This window comes from Schistocerca americana, chromosome 4 (genome assembly GCF_021461395.2).
Source record: "Schistocerca americana isolate TAMUIC-IGC-003095 chromosome 4, iqSchAmer2.1, whole genome shotgun sequence".
Classification (NCBI taxonomy): Eukaryota; Metazoa; Arthropoda; class Insecta; order Orthoptera; family Acrididae; genus Schistocerca; species Schistocerca americana.
Genome location: NC_060122.1, coordinates 361,431,590 through 361,451,153, shown reverse-complemented (window position 1 = coordinate 361,451,153; position 19,564 = coordinate 361,431,590). Strand labels below are relative to the sequence as shown.

The following is a 19,564-nucleotide window of genomic DNA, read 5'->3' as shown; positions in this document are numbered from 1 at the left end:
CGCCTTCTAATTCATCGGTGGCCTCTTTAAATGTTCTCATAAAATGCGCAATTTTCCTGCAACCTCATTATGATATCTTTGCAATCTGTAAGTGGAGTCCTTTTCCGTCAGCAAAGTAGCAACTTCGTTATACTGAGTGTGTAAGGATTCCAACATAGTGTACAAGCTGTTCGAGCATGTGCAGACCTCTTGTTTCAACGATGATTTCAAAGACGAGAGGGGGCACTTTTCTTAATGAACCTTACAATGCATTTTGCAGTATTTATTGTTGATGCGATTTTGGGGCATGATTTAACAAAAAGTTATCTTCATCGAAAGTATGGCTAAGTGCTGAGTTTATACAATGAGCAGCACAAGGAATCCTTTCGTGATTTTCCAAAGCCTTTAATACATTAACAACCTGGTCGGAGACAAAAACAATACTGTGCAACATGTGCGGCAAAATCAGCCATCTTCTCTTCAATTTCTTTCATAATATTTACTCCCGTCTTCTTAATGTCAGGGTAAGGATGGTGAGTTAAAGTTGGAAGTAAGGAATTCCTGGAAGGGGCCCCGGGTGTGGTTATGTGGGTGGAGGAAAGACCACAGTTGGAGGGTAGTATGAACTGAGAGAGATGTCATCCTTACAACACATTCTCTGCTCCAGAAATCACCCCGACCTCAACATACCATAACCAACAGTCCGCACACCATCCGCCCAACAGTTTCCGCCACCCTCATTGTGTACTGCTCTCTGTTGATGCACCCACCAATCTTTCCCCTTCTCTGCTCCTCTCCCTTCCACTCCCTTTTTTTCCCTTCTCTCCATCCCCCACTGCCTCCCTACAATGCACCAGGCAGCCTTGTCTGCCATTTCTGGTTCCAGCTTGCTCCACCAGACAGCACGATTTTCTTCCCCCCTCCCTTGCCCACATCTTCTGTCCCTCCCCTGCTCCACTGTGGATTGTTGCTACCGTTAGACGTGTTGGTGTGTGTGTGAGTGTGTGTGTGTGTGTGTGTGTGTGTGTGTGTCTCTCTTGTCTGTGCACGTGTTTTGTCTGTCTGTCCTGAGCAGCTAGCGATAGTGATCTTGCGTACACACGTGGGTGTGTGAGTGTGAGTGTGTGTGTGTGTGTGTGTGTGTGTGTGTGTGTGTGTGTGTGTGTGTGTGTGTGTGAGAGAGAGAGAGAGAGAGAGAGAGAGAGAGTGGGGGGGGGGGGGGGGGGGGGGGGGGGGGAGAGAGAGAGAGAGAGAGAGAGATATCTGTTCTTGCTTGTGTGAATGTGGTTGTTTTTTCTTTTCTTGTGAAGGCTTTGGCTGAAATCTTAATGTGTAACAGTCTTTTCATTGTGCCTGTCTGCAACTCAGCATGTCATCTTTGTGGTGAGTAATAATCTATCCTTTCCATAGTAGTTGCTGTTCCAACCTGGATTTTGCTTTGTTCGAACTAATTGTAAGTGTGGCTTAAGTTTTCAGTGCCTCATGGATGATTCTACCACCATATGGCTTCCTCAGGATTGGCAACCATCAATGCACAGCCCAGTTTATGATCAAATACACTAGCCATTACTAAACTGAGATGTTAGCAACATGGATTGTTCCACCAGAAACAGTGAGATCCACTAAATTACAGGCCCATATTATTAATGTTGATATGCAGTAGGATTTTGGATCATATATTGTATTTGAACTGAATGCATTACCTTAAAGAGAATGGTCTATTGACACAGTCAACATGGATTTAGAAAACATCATTCTTGTAAAACACAACTACCTCTTTACTCACAAGAAGTGTTGAGTGCTATTGACAAGGGATTTCAAATTGATTCTGTATTTTTAGATTCCAGAAGTCTTTTGATACTGTATCACTCGAGTGACTTGTAGTGAAATTGGCTGCTTATGGAACATGGTCTCTAGTTCTGTGACTGAATTCTTGATTTCTTGTCAGTGTGGGTCTTATGTTGTTTAGAGAGGATGCTGTCGTTTATCGACAAATAAAGTCATCAGAAGATCGAAACAAATTGCAAAGTGATTTATAAAAGATATTTATATGGTGCAAAAATTGACAATTGATCATAAATAACAAATAGTGTGAGGTCAACCACATTAGTGCTAAAAGGAATCTGTTAAACATCAATTACACAGTTACATGATAAATCAGTCAAATCTAAAGGACAAAAATTCAACATATAACTAGGAATTACAATTACGAACAAAGAAAATGTAACAGACCTACTAAAGAGGCTGCCTACACTACACTTGTCCATCCTCTTTTAGAATACTTCTGCGTGGTGTGGGATTCTTATCAGATAGGACTGACGGAGTACATCGAGAAAGTTCAAAGAAGGGCAGCACATTTTGTATTATCGCGAAACAGGGGAAAGTGTGTCACTGAAATGATACAGGATTTGTGGTGGGCATCATTAAAACAGACATCTTTCGTTTCGGCAGAATCTTCTCATGAAATTTCGATCACCAACTTTCACCTCCGAAGGTGGAAATAATTTTATTGATGCTGACCTACGTAGGGAGAAACGATATTCATAATAAAATAAGAGAAATCAGAACTCACACGGAAAGATAGAGGTTTTTGTGTTTTCTGTGTGCTGTACAAGATTGGAATGATGAGTGGTATTATGGAGTAGGTTTGATGAATTCTCTGCCAGGCACTTAAATGTGATTTGGAGGATAACTTCATTTCAGCCACTGAAATTTCTTTCCATACTCTTTCTCCTACCTGAGCTTCTGCTTTCAATGTTTGCAGTGTCATAAATGAAATAGGTTAGACCTGATCCCTATCTATAATCTAATCTAATCCCTACTGATATTTGATGCAGTCTTAGTTCAAAACATTTATAGTCTGTCTGTAAACTCAAGAGTGAGCAGCGCTTTTGGTGGGGGAAGTGGCCTTTCCCAGAAGAACCCTGCCACTGGCCTACAGGGCCACCCAAAATCAGTTGCCCGTTACCTGTGTAGCGGTGTAGTTCGGCGTGCAGTGATATACGTCGTTCCTGTTCGTTGGATTTTAGTTGCCAGTGTCAGTCAGTTGATTTTGTGTACTCACTGATATACTTCAGTATCCAGATGTGTGGATAATCGCCCTGCATTGCAAGAAAATGTGCAGAATACGAAGAAAAGGTATTTGCGGAGTAACGAGCGTTCGATCGTCTCTAACGTTATTACAGCGTGTGTTAAGGAGGTGACACGAAAAGAACTGTTGGCTAATATTACCAGTCCCAATCAAAGGACTGCAGTTTATGCAAACGTCAGCCTCGCCACAGTAGGGCGCATAAGGAAGGAACGCGAAAACAAGGTGCACGGTTTACTGGAATCGCCGCGAAGGAAAACTAATTTAGGGAGGAAACCTATCGTTGTAGACGATTTCACAAAATCGGTCATTCGACAAACGACGGAGGACTTTTACATAAACCAAAGAATAGTGCCCACATTACGGAAATTACTTACTGCCGTGAAACAAAAAATACATTTTCCTTGGCGCACACAAGACATTGGGTGAAATGGGATTTACCTGGAAATACTTTTCAGACATGTTTACGAAGACAGTGACAAAAAAAAAGCAGTGCGAATCGAACTAATACAACACACGAAATTATAAACTTCTGGTTACTTCTTAAACACTCTTCGTGTTGCAAGAATTGTTAAGTTTCAATGCAGCCCTGCAAAGAAAACTTTTACCTTTTAGTAGAAACACACAGTAAGAACAAGCCTTAAATTCTACAGATTGATTGCACTTTATCTAGTTCGTCTTACGAATAGAGGAACATACATTCACATGAATAGGCATTCGGTTCTATGTTTCTAGTAGAATCCTGACTCCCGTTAATATTATTATATCTTAATCTTTTTTACTCTATAATGTTTCGTTTCGAAGAAGCTATCGTCTTTTTTTTTTCCTTATATTCTTAACGCATTTCTCTAAAAACAAACGGCGTCGCCTCAGATTTAAAGCGCGCGCTGCGGCAGGGACTACACTACGTTGTGAAACAGCCTGTAGAAGCGCCCTTTGACGTAGCAGGGTAGGCAGAGTGGGGAATCGCTCGCTCACTCTTCAGTTTACAGACAGACTATACCACCTAAAACCGCCATGTTAAAAGTGTCTGCATTATATCATCTTACGCACAGCAGACAAATGTACATGTTTCTTTGTTCCAAGATGCCCCAACAACCGAGTCCAACGCTACATTACACTGCTTGTATCTAATGGAGACATTCAACTGCCCCCAGTTGACGTGGTACCAGAATATCAACACATCGAGATGCTGTAGCATTCATACACTTTTTATTTTGCGTACATGTTCTTTTGCAGATTACCTTTCCAAATTTGGGTTTTGTCAAGTGATGGACAATACTAGTAACTGAAAAAAACACACACACACACACACACACACACACACACACACACACACACACACACACTTTCAATCTGTGTCTGATAAAATAGCTCATTTGGATACAGTTTGCTAAAAACTAGCATTTATTAGGTAATTTCACAGTTTTGCATTTTGAGGTAGAATTTGCTCTATACTTGCTTTTGTTGCAAAATGTGAATTTTAAAGACCCCTAATAACACGTGCCAATGAAAAAAAACATTTTTTACTTTGATAGTTGATCTTTATGGATTTTTATGAACTGAATCCAAATATAGCCTTAGTTCTTTTGTATCACCCATAGTTTTCAAGCAATATGCTTTTTTAATTGTATAGTATAGAAATCGTATGCTATACAGTAAACGGGGAAATTAAAGAAATGCTTTGTTACAACATAAGCATGGTTTGTATTTACAGTAAGCTAGTTAAAACGATAATAGAGGTTTCACTTGTCAGCTGGAATTGGTTTGTATTTTCTTTCTCTTTTTTCCTTGAAGTTTCTTGTGTAGCTTTTTCTACGATGAGTTGCTTGCTGAATTTCTCACTGAAGTGACCAACAGTAGTCCCTCATCATGTTGGTGTTCCAGCGGCCTTAGTAGCATTTTTCCATCCTTTTAATGTCCTGGTGAAAATGCTCTCCTTGCTCCTCACTAACATCTCTCATATTGTCCGGGAAGTAATCAAGGCGACTGTTCAAAAAGTGAACTTTCAGGCTCATTAAACATTCTGAAGTTTTAAACTAGTTTAACATCGTAGCTATAATAGAAACACATTCGTGGTCTTTTTCATGTCCTAATAACTTTATTATGACTTGCTTGAATGATATCCATGCTTATTTTTCATTTAAGGTCATTGTGGATTCAAAGTTAACATCAAACATCAATTTTCTAATGTCAGGTCCGACAAAGATGCGTTCTTTTAGTTTAGCTTCTGAAATGTGTGGAAACTTTTGCCAGTGATACTTAAAACATGGTCCATCTTTAGGCAAAGCCTTTACAAACTATTTCGTTAGGCCTAACTAGATGTAGAGGTGGTGGGAGTATGTTCTTTGGATCTATAAGGTTTTTGCGTAGAATGTTCTTCTCACCAGGTTTTAAAGACTCCCTCACAGGCCAGTTCTTTCTGCATCAGTGGTCACCCCTAGCCCTACTGTCCCATTCACACAAGACACATGGAAATTTGGTATAGCCACCTTGCTGACCTTAGCATGCATGTTACTTTTAGATCGCCACATATCATCCAACCATGAGCTGAATAGCCTATTTTATTTAGCACTATTTCTAGGTTTTCAAAGCTTTCTTTCATATGTACAGAATGTCCAACAGGTGTAGATGCATACATGTTACCACTGTGTAATAAAACAGCCTGTAAACTAGTTTTTGGATGAATCAATAAAGTGCCTGCAGCCTTCCTTTTTGTATTAAATACCAAACTCATCAGACTGGGAATGTCTGAGCAGTACACTAAATCACCTTCTTGTTGAAAAAACTTGGAAAATTGCCCCTCTCTCTCTCTTTGTATACATGTATATGGAGGTTCCAACTGCCAATAAGTTCTTTTCTTTTAATCTAGAGCCAAACAATTCAGCTTTTTCTTTCATTGTTGTTGTTGTGGTCTTCAGTCCTGAGACTGGTTTGATGCAGCTCTCCATGCTACTCTATCCTGCGCAAGCCTCTTCATCTCCCAGTACCTACTGCAACCTACATCCTTCTGAATCTGCTTGGTGTATTCATCTCTTGGTCTCCCTCTACGATTTTTACCCTCCACGCTGCCCTCCAGTACTAAATTGGTGATCCCTTGATGCCTCAGAACATGTCCTACCAACCGATCCCTTCTTCTGGTCAAGTTGTGCCACAAACTTCTCTTCTCCCCAATCCTATTCAATACGTCCTCATTAGTTATGTGGTCTACCCATCTAATCTTCAGCATTCTTCTGTAGCACCACATTTCGAAAGCTTCTATTCTCTTCTTGTCCAAACTATTTATCGTCCATGTTTCACTTCCATACATGGCTACACTCCATACAAATACTTTCAGAAATGACTTCCTGACACTTAAATCTAACTCGATGTTAACAAATTTCTCTTCTTCAGAAAAGCTTTCCTTGCCATTGCCAGTCTACATTTTATATCCTCTCTACTTCGACCATCATCAGTTATTTTGCTCCCCAAATAGCAAAACTCCTTTACTACTTTGTCTCATTTCCTAATCTAATTCCCTCAGCATTACCCAACTTAATTAGACTACATTCCATTATCCTCGTTTTGCTTTTGTTGATGTTCATCTTATATCCTCCTTTCAAGACACTGTCCATTCCATTCAACTGCTCTTCCAAGTCCTTTGCTGTCTCTGACAGAATTACAATGTCATCGGCGAACCTCAAAGTTTTTATTTCTTCTCCATGGATTTTAATACCTACTCCGAATTTTTCTTTTGTTTCCTTTACTGCTTGCTCAATATACAGATTGAATAACATTGGGGAGAGGCTACAACCCTGTCTCACTCCCTTCCCAACCACAGCTTCCCTTTCGTGTCCCTCGACTCTTATAACTGCCATCTGGTTTCTGTACAAATTGTAAATAGCCTTTCGCTCCCTGTATTTTACCCCTGACACCTTTAGAATTTGAAAGAGAGTATTCCAGTCAACATTGTCAAAAGCTTTCTCTAAGTCTACAAATGCTAGAAACGTAGGTTTGCCTTTCCTTAATCTTTCTTCTAAGATAAGTCGTAAGGTCAGTATTGCCTCACGTGTTCCAGTGTTTCTACGGAATCCAAACTGATCTTCCCCGAGGTTGGCTTCTACTAGTTTTTCCATTCATCTGTAAAGAATTTGTGTTAGTATTTTGCAGCTGTGGCTTATTAAACTGATTGTTCGGTAATTTTCACATCTGTCAACACCTGCTTTCTTTGGGATTGGAATTATTATATTCTTCTTGAAGTCTGAGGGTATTTCGCCTGTTTCATACATCTTGCTCACCAGATGGTAGAGTTTTGTCAGGACTGGCTCTCCCAAGGCCGTCAGTAGTTCCAATGGAATGTTGTCTACTCCTGGGGCCTTGTTTCGACTCATGTCTTTCAGAGCTCTGTCAAACTCTTCACGCAGTATTGTATCTCCCATTTCATCTTCATCTACGTCCTGTTCCATTTCAATAATATTGTTCTCAAGTACATCGCCCTTGTATAGACCCTCTATATACTCCTTCCACCTTTCTGCTTTCCTTTCTTTGCTTAGAACTGGGTTTCCATCCGAGCTCTCGATCTTCATACAAGTCGTTCTCTTATCTCCAAAGGTCTCTTTAATTTTCCTGTAGGCAGTATCTATCTTACCCCTAGTGAGATAAGTCTCTACATCCTTACATTTGTCCGCTAGCCATCCCTGCTTAGCCATTTTGCACTTCCTGTCGATCTCATTTTTGAGACGTTTGTATTCCTTTTTGCCTGCTTCATTTACTGCATTTTTATATTTTCTCCTTTCATCAATTAAATTCAATATTTCTTCTGTTACCCAAGGATTTCTACTAGGCCTCTTCTTTTTACCTACTTGATCCTCTGCTGCCTTCACTACTTCATCCCTCAAAGCTACCCATTCTTCTTCTACTGTATTTCTTTCCCCCATTCCTGTCAATTGTTCCCTTATGCTCTCCCTGAAACTCTGTACAACCTCTGGTTTAGTCAGTTTATCCAGGTCCCATCTCCTTAAATTCCCACATTTTTGCAGTTTCTTCAGTTTTAATCTACAGGTCATAACCAATAGATTGTGGTCAGAGTCCACATCTGCCTCTGGAAATGTCTTACAATTTAAAACCTGGTTCCTAAATCTCTGTCTTACCATTATATAATCTATCTGATACCTTTCAGTATCTCCAGGGTTCTTCCATGTATACAACCTTCTTTCATGGTTCTTAAACCAACCATGATTTGACATTGTACTGAGCACATGTACAGGAAATGGGAGAGTGAGGTTAGGTTGACAGTAAACAAAACACCATCTGATAACACAAAAATAGAATCAACCTCTTTCCCTTTTTAAATTATTTTAACTATATAAAAGCTGTTAAATTCTTTAAAAAATCACTTAATTTAATAAATTTAACTGTAAAATGTGAAGAAATAGTGGGTGATACAGTTTTTTTGTCATACTTGGATTTACCATCCTAAAAACATAAGTATAAGGTATTTTCAGGAAAAAAGTTTTTCCATCATTGGCCTGTGTAATTAATCATTATTAAGCCTTTAGTTGGACTCTACATACTTGTGCTCCTATTGGATTTGACGCTTAATCTTTAATATGCATATCAGAAACAGGAGGAACAAAGGAGATGGAAGAGAGTATAGCTAGATGTGTTAAGTGCTCCATAGGCACATAAACAAGACTTCAAAATATTACTAAGCTTTCAGCTTATGGTATGTGTCCATCAGAGTTGACTAGTTTTGTCAATATTTGTGAAACATTTCACTTCATCACGTTTAGTGGAGGTGTATTTATTTTTGCTGCATCTTAATGCTTCCATCCTAAGATGTAAGTCAACATGAGACTAGGAGGTAATCCATTCCTGAGAGAAAAATGAATGACCACTGGGCTGTGGCATTTACTGAAACCTTATTTAGGGCGTCCATGCAGATGAGGAGCTGTTGAGATTTGTAACAAGAAAAGCTCAGTCGTTTAAAAGTCTTCAGAAAGTGTATTTTGGACACTAAATTAAACTTGTATCTCGCCCCTGTGGAACAGCAACAACAAATCGCATGTGGTGCAAAATCATCATTATCCTTCTCTACATCAGTGAGGTTTCGTCCAAGTTTTAATCCTGACATTAGGTTAATTAGGTTATGTGAATATTTATATGCGTTTGGATGGGTAGAATGTCACAGTTCTGGATATCGGCTTACACTTGGGGTGATGTTATCCTGTTCGCATGTGTGCAAAGAGAGATTGAGCAGAACATTCGATATTTATTTTGCCACTACAATAATTATTTGGAATGTAAATTGTAGTGACAGATTGACTTATGGTGTAAACAGAATTTTAGGTTTGATTTAAAGGTGACAGTAAGGAAGGTTGAGAGTTGGCAAAGTAAACAAAGCAGTTGTCATGAGAACTATAACTTTTGTTAAGTGGTTTATGTCGGCTGGTTTGATGATTGAGACTACGGCTTCAACCTTCATGAAAATCTTTTCATGGGCCTAGAGGATAAAAATGTAACATGTTACCCATAGAACATCATGTTACACTGCACCATGTAGCTAGTTTTTCAGAACAACTTCTTTTGTTACCCAGTTGTCAAAGTTTGGTTGCATCATTCCTTTTTCAGTGAGCATTGTATATTTTACTACTACATGATTATACTCAGACTCTTTGAGGCAAAGTTTCAGTTACAGCACCTAATACAGGTCAAGAATAATAATAGCAATCAAGGTGCAGTATAATATGCCTGTTTGAAACACCCAGAAGTGCCTAAATGAGATTGGTTGATTGGTAACCATTGTAGCAGGATGTGCAGGAAAGCATTCCTCATTGTCAACTGACAAAAAGTGTAAAAATCACTAATTAGAGTGATAGTGGAGATCAGAAATGCACAAAAGAAACCATAATTATTAAAGCCATTAGACACTGATGCAATCTGTCTCCTTCGCTATTCAGTATCAATGCAGAATGTGCAACAAATAAGTGCAAAGAATACTGTATGAAAGAATGAATATGCTTAGGTTTACAGAAGTCATAGCTGTGATAGATCCAGATGAAATAAATGTCCAAAAGCTCAAAGACGGAGATAATTGTATGCTTAAAGGAATCAAAAGAAATAAACATCAAAATTAGAGGAAATAAAATAAAGCAGACAAAAGTGTGTTGTAAAAATATTTAGAAAGTAAAATAACTAATAATGGAAGAAGCAAAGAAGATGTAAAACAAAGAATTAGAGAAGCAATGCCAGTCTTCATTACTAAAGGAACAATGCTTTGTTCAAACAACATAAATATAAACTAAGGAAAAAGGCGTTTAATAAGAGCATTTGGATCTTAGCATTATATGACCGTGTAAGATGAACATTTAGCAAAAATGCAACTATGATGATGCTGCCTGTAGAAGATACAGCAAGTCAGATAAAGCTGCCATGCTGGAAGTCCTGCAAAGAATTGGTGATGAAACATCATTTAGGGGAATAACAGAATGAAGAAAACACAAGTAGAGTGCTCACATAATATGACATAACCAGTTCCTTGTAAATGTCCTGGAAGGAACATTACAATTTTAAACTTCGCCCCCCCCCCCCCCTCTCCCCCCCACGCCCACCCATTTACATTCTTGCATGTACTGCTTTGCTTCTTGGCCTCCAAGGTGATATCGAACTAAAGAAAAAGGGCTCAACCTTACGTGTAAGAGTTCACTCGTCATCGCACATTGGCGATGTTTGGAGCTGGCGTGACTTGCACTTCACCTGAACATCCATAAAATGATAGCACACGCACTGGGATGCCCCACATTACCTGAGACTACGGCTTCAACCTTCATGAAAATCTTTCATGGGCCTAGAGGATAAAAATGTAACATGTTACCCGTAGAACATCATGTTACACTGCACCATGTAGCTAGTGCTACAAAAAAACTTAACTAGATTTAGAGATCATCAACCAACTTGGTCACACTTGACCTGGCACCTTCAGATTTTCACCTTTTTGTATCACTGAAATTGTTTATGGATGGAAAAAGATTTCATACTGATGAAGTCCACAATGCCGTCAAACAATGGACCGAAAAGTCAGCGGGAAACTCTTGACAAAAGCAGTCCCTCGGCTCTCAGGTGTATTGAGAACGAAGATGACTGCATTCAAAAATAGTGTTTGATCTATATCTATAAATTTGCAAATCTTTCATAAATAAATTGTCTTTTTGATTTTTAAACAATTAAATAATATTCAGTTTCTCAGCATGTCCCATAATACAGTGCTTGCCATTCAATGGTGTGAAAAAAGTGATGTGTGCACGTGTGATGCCAGAAATGCTTGAGGTGGAAAAGGCCAACAGGAATACTGCAAAGGAAATTACGAACCTGTAATGCACTGTAAAATATAACTTTAGTATTGGTTTAGTTAACAGCCTTGATATGCTGTTAAGATCTTTCAGAGAGATAATGAAGACACCAAAATTGTATAAAGTTCTTTTTCATGTTCTCAGCCTGTGTATTTTAACTGATTATTTTCTACCCAGGTTAGTAACAGTTCAATAAACATTAGTAACAGAAAAGCCAGCAGGTAACAATGCTGTGATGATACAGTTCAGTGAACTGTGAGAAGCCTTTTCCAAAAGTTATCCAAGTTTTGCGTTTATATCTGGTTTCTTGAAGCACTTTGTTTCCAGCAAACCATGCATTTGTGTGTTGGCTTAACTTACACAACTTCTGCAATGTGTTACCAACACCAGATCAGAAACTATGCAAGGAAAAGCCACCTTTACATCTCTCTGGGTTTGTAACAACTGTTAACTTGGAGACAAGCCTAAAGTTGGAAACTTAGTTTTTCACATATAATACTGTTAGTGTGAGCGATGATTAATCTTAGAGTGACAGGAGGAGACTTTTCAGAAAGCAATCCAGAAATATTTAGCACAGGACGAAATAGGCCACTTGGGCAGCCACAACCCAGATAGATCTATAAACACAGGGCATTAGTGTAGGTAGATGCATTAGGCAATAACGACACAGCCCTCAGCATGGCATGTAGCAAGCACTTTGGGGGCAGGCCAAGTGTTAAGGGTAGATTATACTGTACTTCAAACATGTACTGTGACAAAATTGTAGTTTACGGACAACTTCAAGCAAGGAGAAGTAGCTGATTATTGCATTGTTTCCAAAGAGTGTGTCCTAAGAATTAGCCTGTGGCATCAGGTGTTGAGTGTTGATATCACCCTCCTGGTGTCTTTAAGATTGTTAGTGGAATTGAGTGGGCTCACTGAGCCATTTCTCCAGCAGCTCAGTACCATGAGCGCACTCTGCCACCGCAGTATAGGACAGCCAGTGACAGACCATAGCCCACTGAACCTGGAGCCTTATCATGATGACACCATTGTTTGTGCTTAGTACAGCAAGCCTCATTCTATTTGCTGTTGTATGAGTGGGATTCTGTTTCTTAATGTATTATTTGTAATAAGTCTTTGTTTGCTTCGAGAAATAAGTGAATCTCCTACTTACTCTTGTGTACAGAGTCTTACACAACACAACCCACCCGCAGAATTCAATATCTGTGATGCCAAGTTCCATATAACCCTCATTACTCTTAGGCAGATGAGATGTGATCATCCAGAGATTGTTCTCAACTACTCTGATTTGCAGAGCACATTTCAAAGTACCCATGGAATGTATCCACCAGCGAAGCATGTGTAGGATATCCAGGTCACCATTTTTCTCTTTGCAAAATGATGGTAAGGAGATATTTTGCTGTGGGAGACCATATCAACTAAGTTGCAGATGTGACAGGAGTTTAAAGAACTTGCAGCAATAGTAGACCAGTATTTTGAAAAGGATAAGTTGCTATTCACCATATAGAAGAGACGTTGAGTCACAGAGAGGCACAAAGAGACTGCTATACACTGAGGTCACAAAATTCATTGGATAGCAGTATGCACATATGCGGCTGGTGGTAGTATTGTGTACACAAGGTATTAAAGAGCAGTGCATTGGCAGAGCTGTCATTTGTACTCAAGCGATCTGTGTGAAAAGCTTTCCGACTTAGTAATGACCACACAATGAGAATTAACACTTTGAACACGGAATGGTAGTTGGAGCTAGACACATGGCACATTACATTTTGGAAATGGTTGGGGAATTCAATATTCCTAGACCCAAAGTGCCAAGAGTGCCAATAATACCAAATTTTGCGCTTTACCTCTCACTGCAGACATTGCATTGGCCGATGGCTTTCACTTGAGGACTGAGAGTGGCAGCATTTGCATAGGTTTGTCAGTGCTAACAGACAAGCAACACTGCATGAAATAACTGCAGAAACCAATGTGGGATGTGCAACATACATATTTAAGACAGTGCAACAAAATTTGGCATTAATGTGCTATGGCAGGAGATGCCAGATGCAAGTGCCTCGCTTAACAGCACAACATTGCCTGCAGTGCTTTTCTTTGGCTCATGACCATATCGGTTGGACCCTAGAAGACTGGAAAACCGTGACCTTGTCAGATGAGTCTGAATTTCAGTTGGTGAGAACTGATGGTGGTGTTTGAGTGTTGTGGAAACAACACGAAGCCATGGATCCAAGTTGTCAACAAGGCACTTTGCAAGCTGGTGGTGACTCCATAATGGTGTGGGCTGTGTAAACATGGAATGGACCGGATCCTCTGGTCCATCCGAACTGATCATTGACTGGTCATGGTTATGTTCGGCTACTTGGAGACCATTTGCAGTCATTCAGGGATTTCATTTTTTTGGCTGACAGTGCACCATGTGACCGGGCCACAGTGTTAGTGTTTGAACAAGATTCTGGACAATTCGAGCAAATGATTTGGCCAGCCAGCTTGCCTGATATGAATCCAATCAAACAGTTATGGGACATATCGAGAGGTCAGTTTCACGCACAGTCCTGCACCTCCAACACTTCCGTAGTTATGGATGGTTATAGAGGCTGCACAGCACAATATTCCTACTGGGAACTTCTGATAACGTGTGGAGTCTGTGCCATCTCAAGCTGCTGCTCTGCGGCAGCCAAAAGGGGTCCAATACAATATTAGGACGTGTTGCCTGACTTTTGTCACTTCGGCGTACATTTAAGCTTTTGGCCAAAAAGGCTGCTTCTGAAATAGGAAACACACACATTCATGAAGCACAGCTCCCACAAATGAACACTCTGTCACAGAAGTCACATAGTCACAGTGCCACTATTAAACACCTTTTAAACTTACATTAGACAGTGACTCACTCAAGAGACTTAGTTTCTTGCTAGGTCGATTGTTCAAGTTATTGAAAAAATGTTTGATTATTTCAGTGTGTTCTATTTTTTATTGTCACCTTTTATGTACTAACAAACTCTTACTTTTTTATATAGAGTCCATTATTTGAATGACGTTCAGCTCTTTAAACTGAATTGCTATTGCTGTAGTAGAGACAACGAAAGATGATCTCGGACAACTGCATTGGGCTTGACATGGCCACTTTGCGTGCCGTTCTATCACTTAATGCAGTTTTGTCCAGGTCTATACGACAATGCCTCATTGGTGTCACATCTCTGTAGAAGACATTGTTTCGCCTGAAGCCATGGTTGAAAGCTGGCAACTGTGCCGACATCTGCTTGGGATCTTCTTTCATGTTACAAATTTATTAATAACTTAAAGGCAAAAAACCCAGCAGAATATTTTGGTGGTTAGACAACATAATAAAGGATGTGTATTGAACAGTTGGATAATATAGTAAGAAGAGTGTGTGTGTGTGTGTGTGTGTGTGTGTGTGTGTGTGTGTGTGTGTGTGTGTAAAAGGGGAGATGAAAAGGATGGCAAATGCTAAGAAATGCAAGAGAACACACACATGACATTCTATCATCGTAGCATTAGTATCTGTGGGGGAAAAAGAGGGTGAAAGATAATAGATGAGTTACAGTTTGGAGGAGAGAGTAGTACTGCTGAGGGTAGCTTACATGAAGGCAATTTCTCCCATGTTCCTGTAAGTGAAATAATGGAATAAATTACCATCTCTTTGATGTGGTTTTCTTAATGTAAATGTTGCACGAATTCTTGGTCAGTGGCAGCACTGTGTTCTCCATTCTTTCATCCGTCAATACCAGTGCAGTTTCAGTGCCAGGTTCCTTCCCTATTATGCCTGGAATGAACCATATGGTCACTTTAACGTGCTTGGCTATCAATGCGAGAGCACTATGTTGTGTTAACAGAAAATCTACCCTGTGTTTACCATGGGCAGTAAAAGTATTCTCCAAATTTATTAAATATTTCGTGTATAAAAGTGTATTACCAAGAGTGGAAACATTTGGTTTTACTGTTAGCATCACAAGTTATGATGACTGTAAGTTCTGCTCTATTTATTCCCTTTAAGAGTTTATAGTGATCATGGTAATAAAACTTTCTGAATGGGAATGTAAGCTCTTAGGAAATAGAAGGGAATATTGCAGTTAACTGTGTTACCTTTAATTTAGCAGTTACCATTGTTTATTGTTTCACTTGTGGGTAACATTGTGTGAATTCATTTTTTTCCAGATATGGGAGCCCAGGAAATGTTACTAAAGAATATAAGGAATTTGCTGAGTGGTACTTGAAAACATTTTCTGCTGGTATACTAGAAGTTTTATTGAAAGTTCTTGACCATTACAGAAGGAAGATATATGTCTCTCCAAGAGTTGTTCAGCTCACTCTAAATTACATAAACTTGGGGTAAGTAGTTGATAAATTAAAAAAATTTGTGTGTTCCCTTAATATGTGAAGAGTTTTTTCGTTTTACTGATTTTGAAGTAGTTTGGTTTTATATTGATGGTTAAACACTTGGATCTTTGGGGAATCAAGTGCAATTTTTTAGTGTTATTGAGATTATTACATTTTGCAATGTTTGTAGGCTTTTCATTTAACATTTCTGATTAGGAACTTTATTTGCAGAGGTTTGTTAAGTTTGTGCAGTGTGTTTCCATTTGCTGTCTTAGCTCAGGTGTGAAAACTTTAGGTACTTCTTGACATGCAAACATTTTAGAAGATTATTAAACTGCGGAGCTCTCTTTAGTCACCAAAAAGTTTCTGATAAATGGTAGCTTCTCGTAGGAAAAATAAATGTTGCCCTCCCCTTTTTAAGAGAATTACTCTCTAGAAATATTTTCTGCAATTTTATAAATGTGCAGATGATCATTCCAAAGTTCTAATTTGTTTTAATAAATATGTAACTTAAAAGTGATCCCATCTCCAAACTTGTGGATATACCTCACAGAAGTTGATTTTCACAGTTTCTTGGAATGTGTCAGTAATGATGAGTAATTTTTGTGGCATTTCATTAAGTTGTTACATAATAGTAAATGATGATCTGTGTCAGATATGAAGAATTCCTAGTCACATGCTGAAAATAAAATTGTTTTTTATCATTCATTTTTATTACAAGATAATTTTTGATAGATATGTAACATTTCATTCTGCCAACATATTAATAATGTTTTAACTTTTTTTCTAGTATTGGTCATGCATTTTCGTGGAAGTTCCTAAAACCACATATGTTTGCTATCGTTCAGGATGTTATTTTTCCTGCCTTGTCATATTCACAAGCTGATGAAGAGTTGTGGAATACTGATCCATATGAATACATCAGAGTAAAATTTGGTGAGTACTTCTGAAGTGAATAATATGATGCACTGTGGTTTTTGTGTGGGTCATGTATTTGTTACTCTGCTGCCGTCATTTATAGAACAAAGAACTTGGTCTTACTACCATGGATAAAATTCCTTTATTAATTTGCGCGCACGTGCCCACCCACACACACACACACACACACACACACACACACACACACACACACACACACACATTTTCTTGTGAGTTATACTAATGTATCAGAGATGTAGTGCTTCGATGATAATAATAATAATAATAATAATACTGTATTGGTTTCCTTCAGACATTTTTGAAGATTTTGTATCACCTGTGACTGCAGCCCAAACACTCTTGCACACAGCGTGCAAGAAAAGGAAGGACATGTTACAGAAGACAATGCATTTCATAATGCAAGTACTGACATCACCAAATGCTGATCCAAGACAGAAAGATGGTGCCTTACACATGGTACAGATATAATCTTTCATGTTTTTTAGATTATATGCAGTCATAAGTTAATTTGTTTTGATTTTACTTGTCGTGTGAAATTCAAATACGGTGTAAGGATCTGTTTCTCCATTTTACTTATTTATTTATTTTTTATGTGATAATCGTTTGGCCTAAGTTGAGTGCTTGAATAATATTACCATCTGCCTGCAAACCAGAGAGCTTTTCATCTGTAGTGTGAAACTGTTTAACCTCAAGGGACATAAAGCCAAATTTTCGCAGTAAATTGTACCAGACAACCTTAACTGCATTGGTTGGCACCACGGATGGTAATATATTAACACTAAACTTTTGTAGGTACTTGCAGCATTATATTGCTAATGACACAAAATGACAGAGGTAAAAATTGCTGTGTTATTTTATTTTGCTAACAAAATACAGCTTCTGTTTCATGCCATAAAATGAACGAGACTTTTTAAACTTGTGCTGTTACTGTTATTTATTGATAAAGTGTTAATCCACATTATAAATATAAGAACTATGTTATGGACTATTAAATACCACAAAATAATAATTTATGAAGTACGAAGCTTCTTGAATCAGTTCTTAAGTTTTTGATGTAAAGCAAAATGTAGTCTTACATTCAGAACACCTTGTGTCTGTAAGGCTTTGCTTGATCTGTACTATTTTCAGTAGTCATTTCTGGCTTTAGTGATGGCAGTAGAATCTTTAGGAGACTAAACTCTTTCACTTCTTCAGATGCTGCTTGTTGTGATTATTTTGTGTTAAATTGGAAGACACCCAATGCATCAAGAATAATACATCTAAGAAAACACACATTTCTGGAACCAAACTAAAGTTTCACTTCATTTTCTTTGGTAGGCTTGGAATGAAAGAACTGTTAGCAAGATTTTAACAGTGTTAGGGAAAGAAATAAAGCCAAATTAACAATTCGAATGTTTCCTTTGTGAGACCAAGATATAAAAGATATTAAATCTCCCCTCTTGATTGGTAGATTCACAGTTGGAGTGAAAGAAAAGTTGAAGTAAATGAGTTGTTAACATTTCCGGGTATTTTTATGGGAGGTATAATTCTGCATAGTTTTATATAACAATTGTAGGCAGTGTGTGTTGTTAGGGGGGGGGGGGGGGGGAGAGAGAGAGAGAGAGAGAGAGAGAGAGAGAGAGAGAGAAACGAACTTCTTGACAATAATTTATGAGAAGTCTGCTGAAAATCTTAAATATATTTGTTAAATACAACTTCTATAGGAGTTCATCTTCCTATGAAGACATCTAAGCAAGACTATAATTATCCAGTTGTCTGCAGCGATAGCATGTTGTCAGTTTCCGTAGTGATTAGTAGTTTGCTATATTGCTGTTCCTCCAAAAGCAAAAAGGGGGGTGGGGGGTGGAGGGGAGATTTACACACTTTTTAATCTTACTAGCACTAAAAATGTGTGCTCAGTTTAGTTTTTAAAAATGCAAAAAGTGCAATTTAAGAAAGATGGAGTAGAAATAAGGGGAGGAATGAACACTCAGAAAGAATAACCTAGAAATAACCATTTTATGATAGGTTTATCATAAATGCGGTAAGATTTTGGGTTATTTAAAAACACAATATAAGTGTAATGTGGGTTTCTAACTTTCCTTGCCAAGGGATCAGCCTTCAACAAAATAGTCAGTCCATTGTTGCTAAGTATTGGACTCAGTTGCAGCTCATTTGCCTGTTTTTAATGTGATGTTATTGTAAGGGTATGCTATATGAAGTGACGTATTAATTTTGATGCTATTGAACTCCTATTAAATGTGTTTGAGAAAGTATGAAGCGTGCCTGGCTGTAAGATGCAAATCATTAACAGTTAAGAATTGTTAGGACATGTGACAGAGATTGGTAATCTATTTTATTATTTTTCAGGTTGGCACACTGGCAGACATTCTTATCAAGAAGAATATGTACAAGACAGAAATGGATAGTATGCTTTGTCAGTATGTTTTTCCAGAATTTGCAAGTCCTCGTGGCCATATGAGAGCTAGGGTAAGCTTTTAGCTTTGTGATGAACAGATAGAGATTTCAGTTGTGTGGATAAAAGATAGTAACTTAACATAATAGGGTAATTCTGTAGAACACTGTCTTTTACATCATAAAAGTACTATTATGTAACTAATTTCAGCTTTAGAAATGATTTGGCTTATAAGTTACTCAGTATCTGATATTTTCAGTCAGAGAAAGTGAAGCATGTTTAAATATAAGAAGTATTGAAATTAAAGCAGATTGATTCTTATTCATATCCTAATCTTTGTAATGTCGGACGAATAAGTTGCAAATACAGTAAAAGAAATGTTTTTTTTTTTCGATTTTGCTGTATTAGTTTTATTTGTTCACAACTAGTATCTGCCGCCTGGACCATTCTCAAGTGATATTGTTGTTCTGTAAAAAGTAGAATATAGTTATGGGAATC

The 19,564-nt window shown here is 38.3% G+C and overlaps 1 protein-coding gene across 2 annotated transcripts in view; it reads left to right on the top strand.

Annotated features, from left to right (window-relative positions):
- The window catches only part of LOC124613996 (importin-7), a 188,456-nt gene that overhangs the window by 64,653 nt on the left and 104,239 nt on the right, over window positions 1–19,564 (top strand). For both annotated transcript variants that reach the window (XM_047142794.1, XM_047142793.1), the window contains exons 7-10: window positions 15,571–15,744; window positions 16,523–16,668; window positions 16,964–17,127; window positions 19,021–19,140. In XM_047142794.1, coding sequence (XP_046998750.1) covers window positions 15,571–15,744; window positions 16,523–16,668; window positions 16,964–17,127; window positions 19,021–19,140 — 604 coding nt within the window. The remainder of the gene's footprint in view (window positions 1–15,570; window positions 15,745–16,522; window positions 16,669–16,963; window positions 17,128–19,020; window positions 19,141–19,564) is intronic.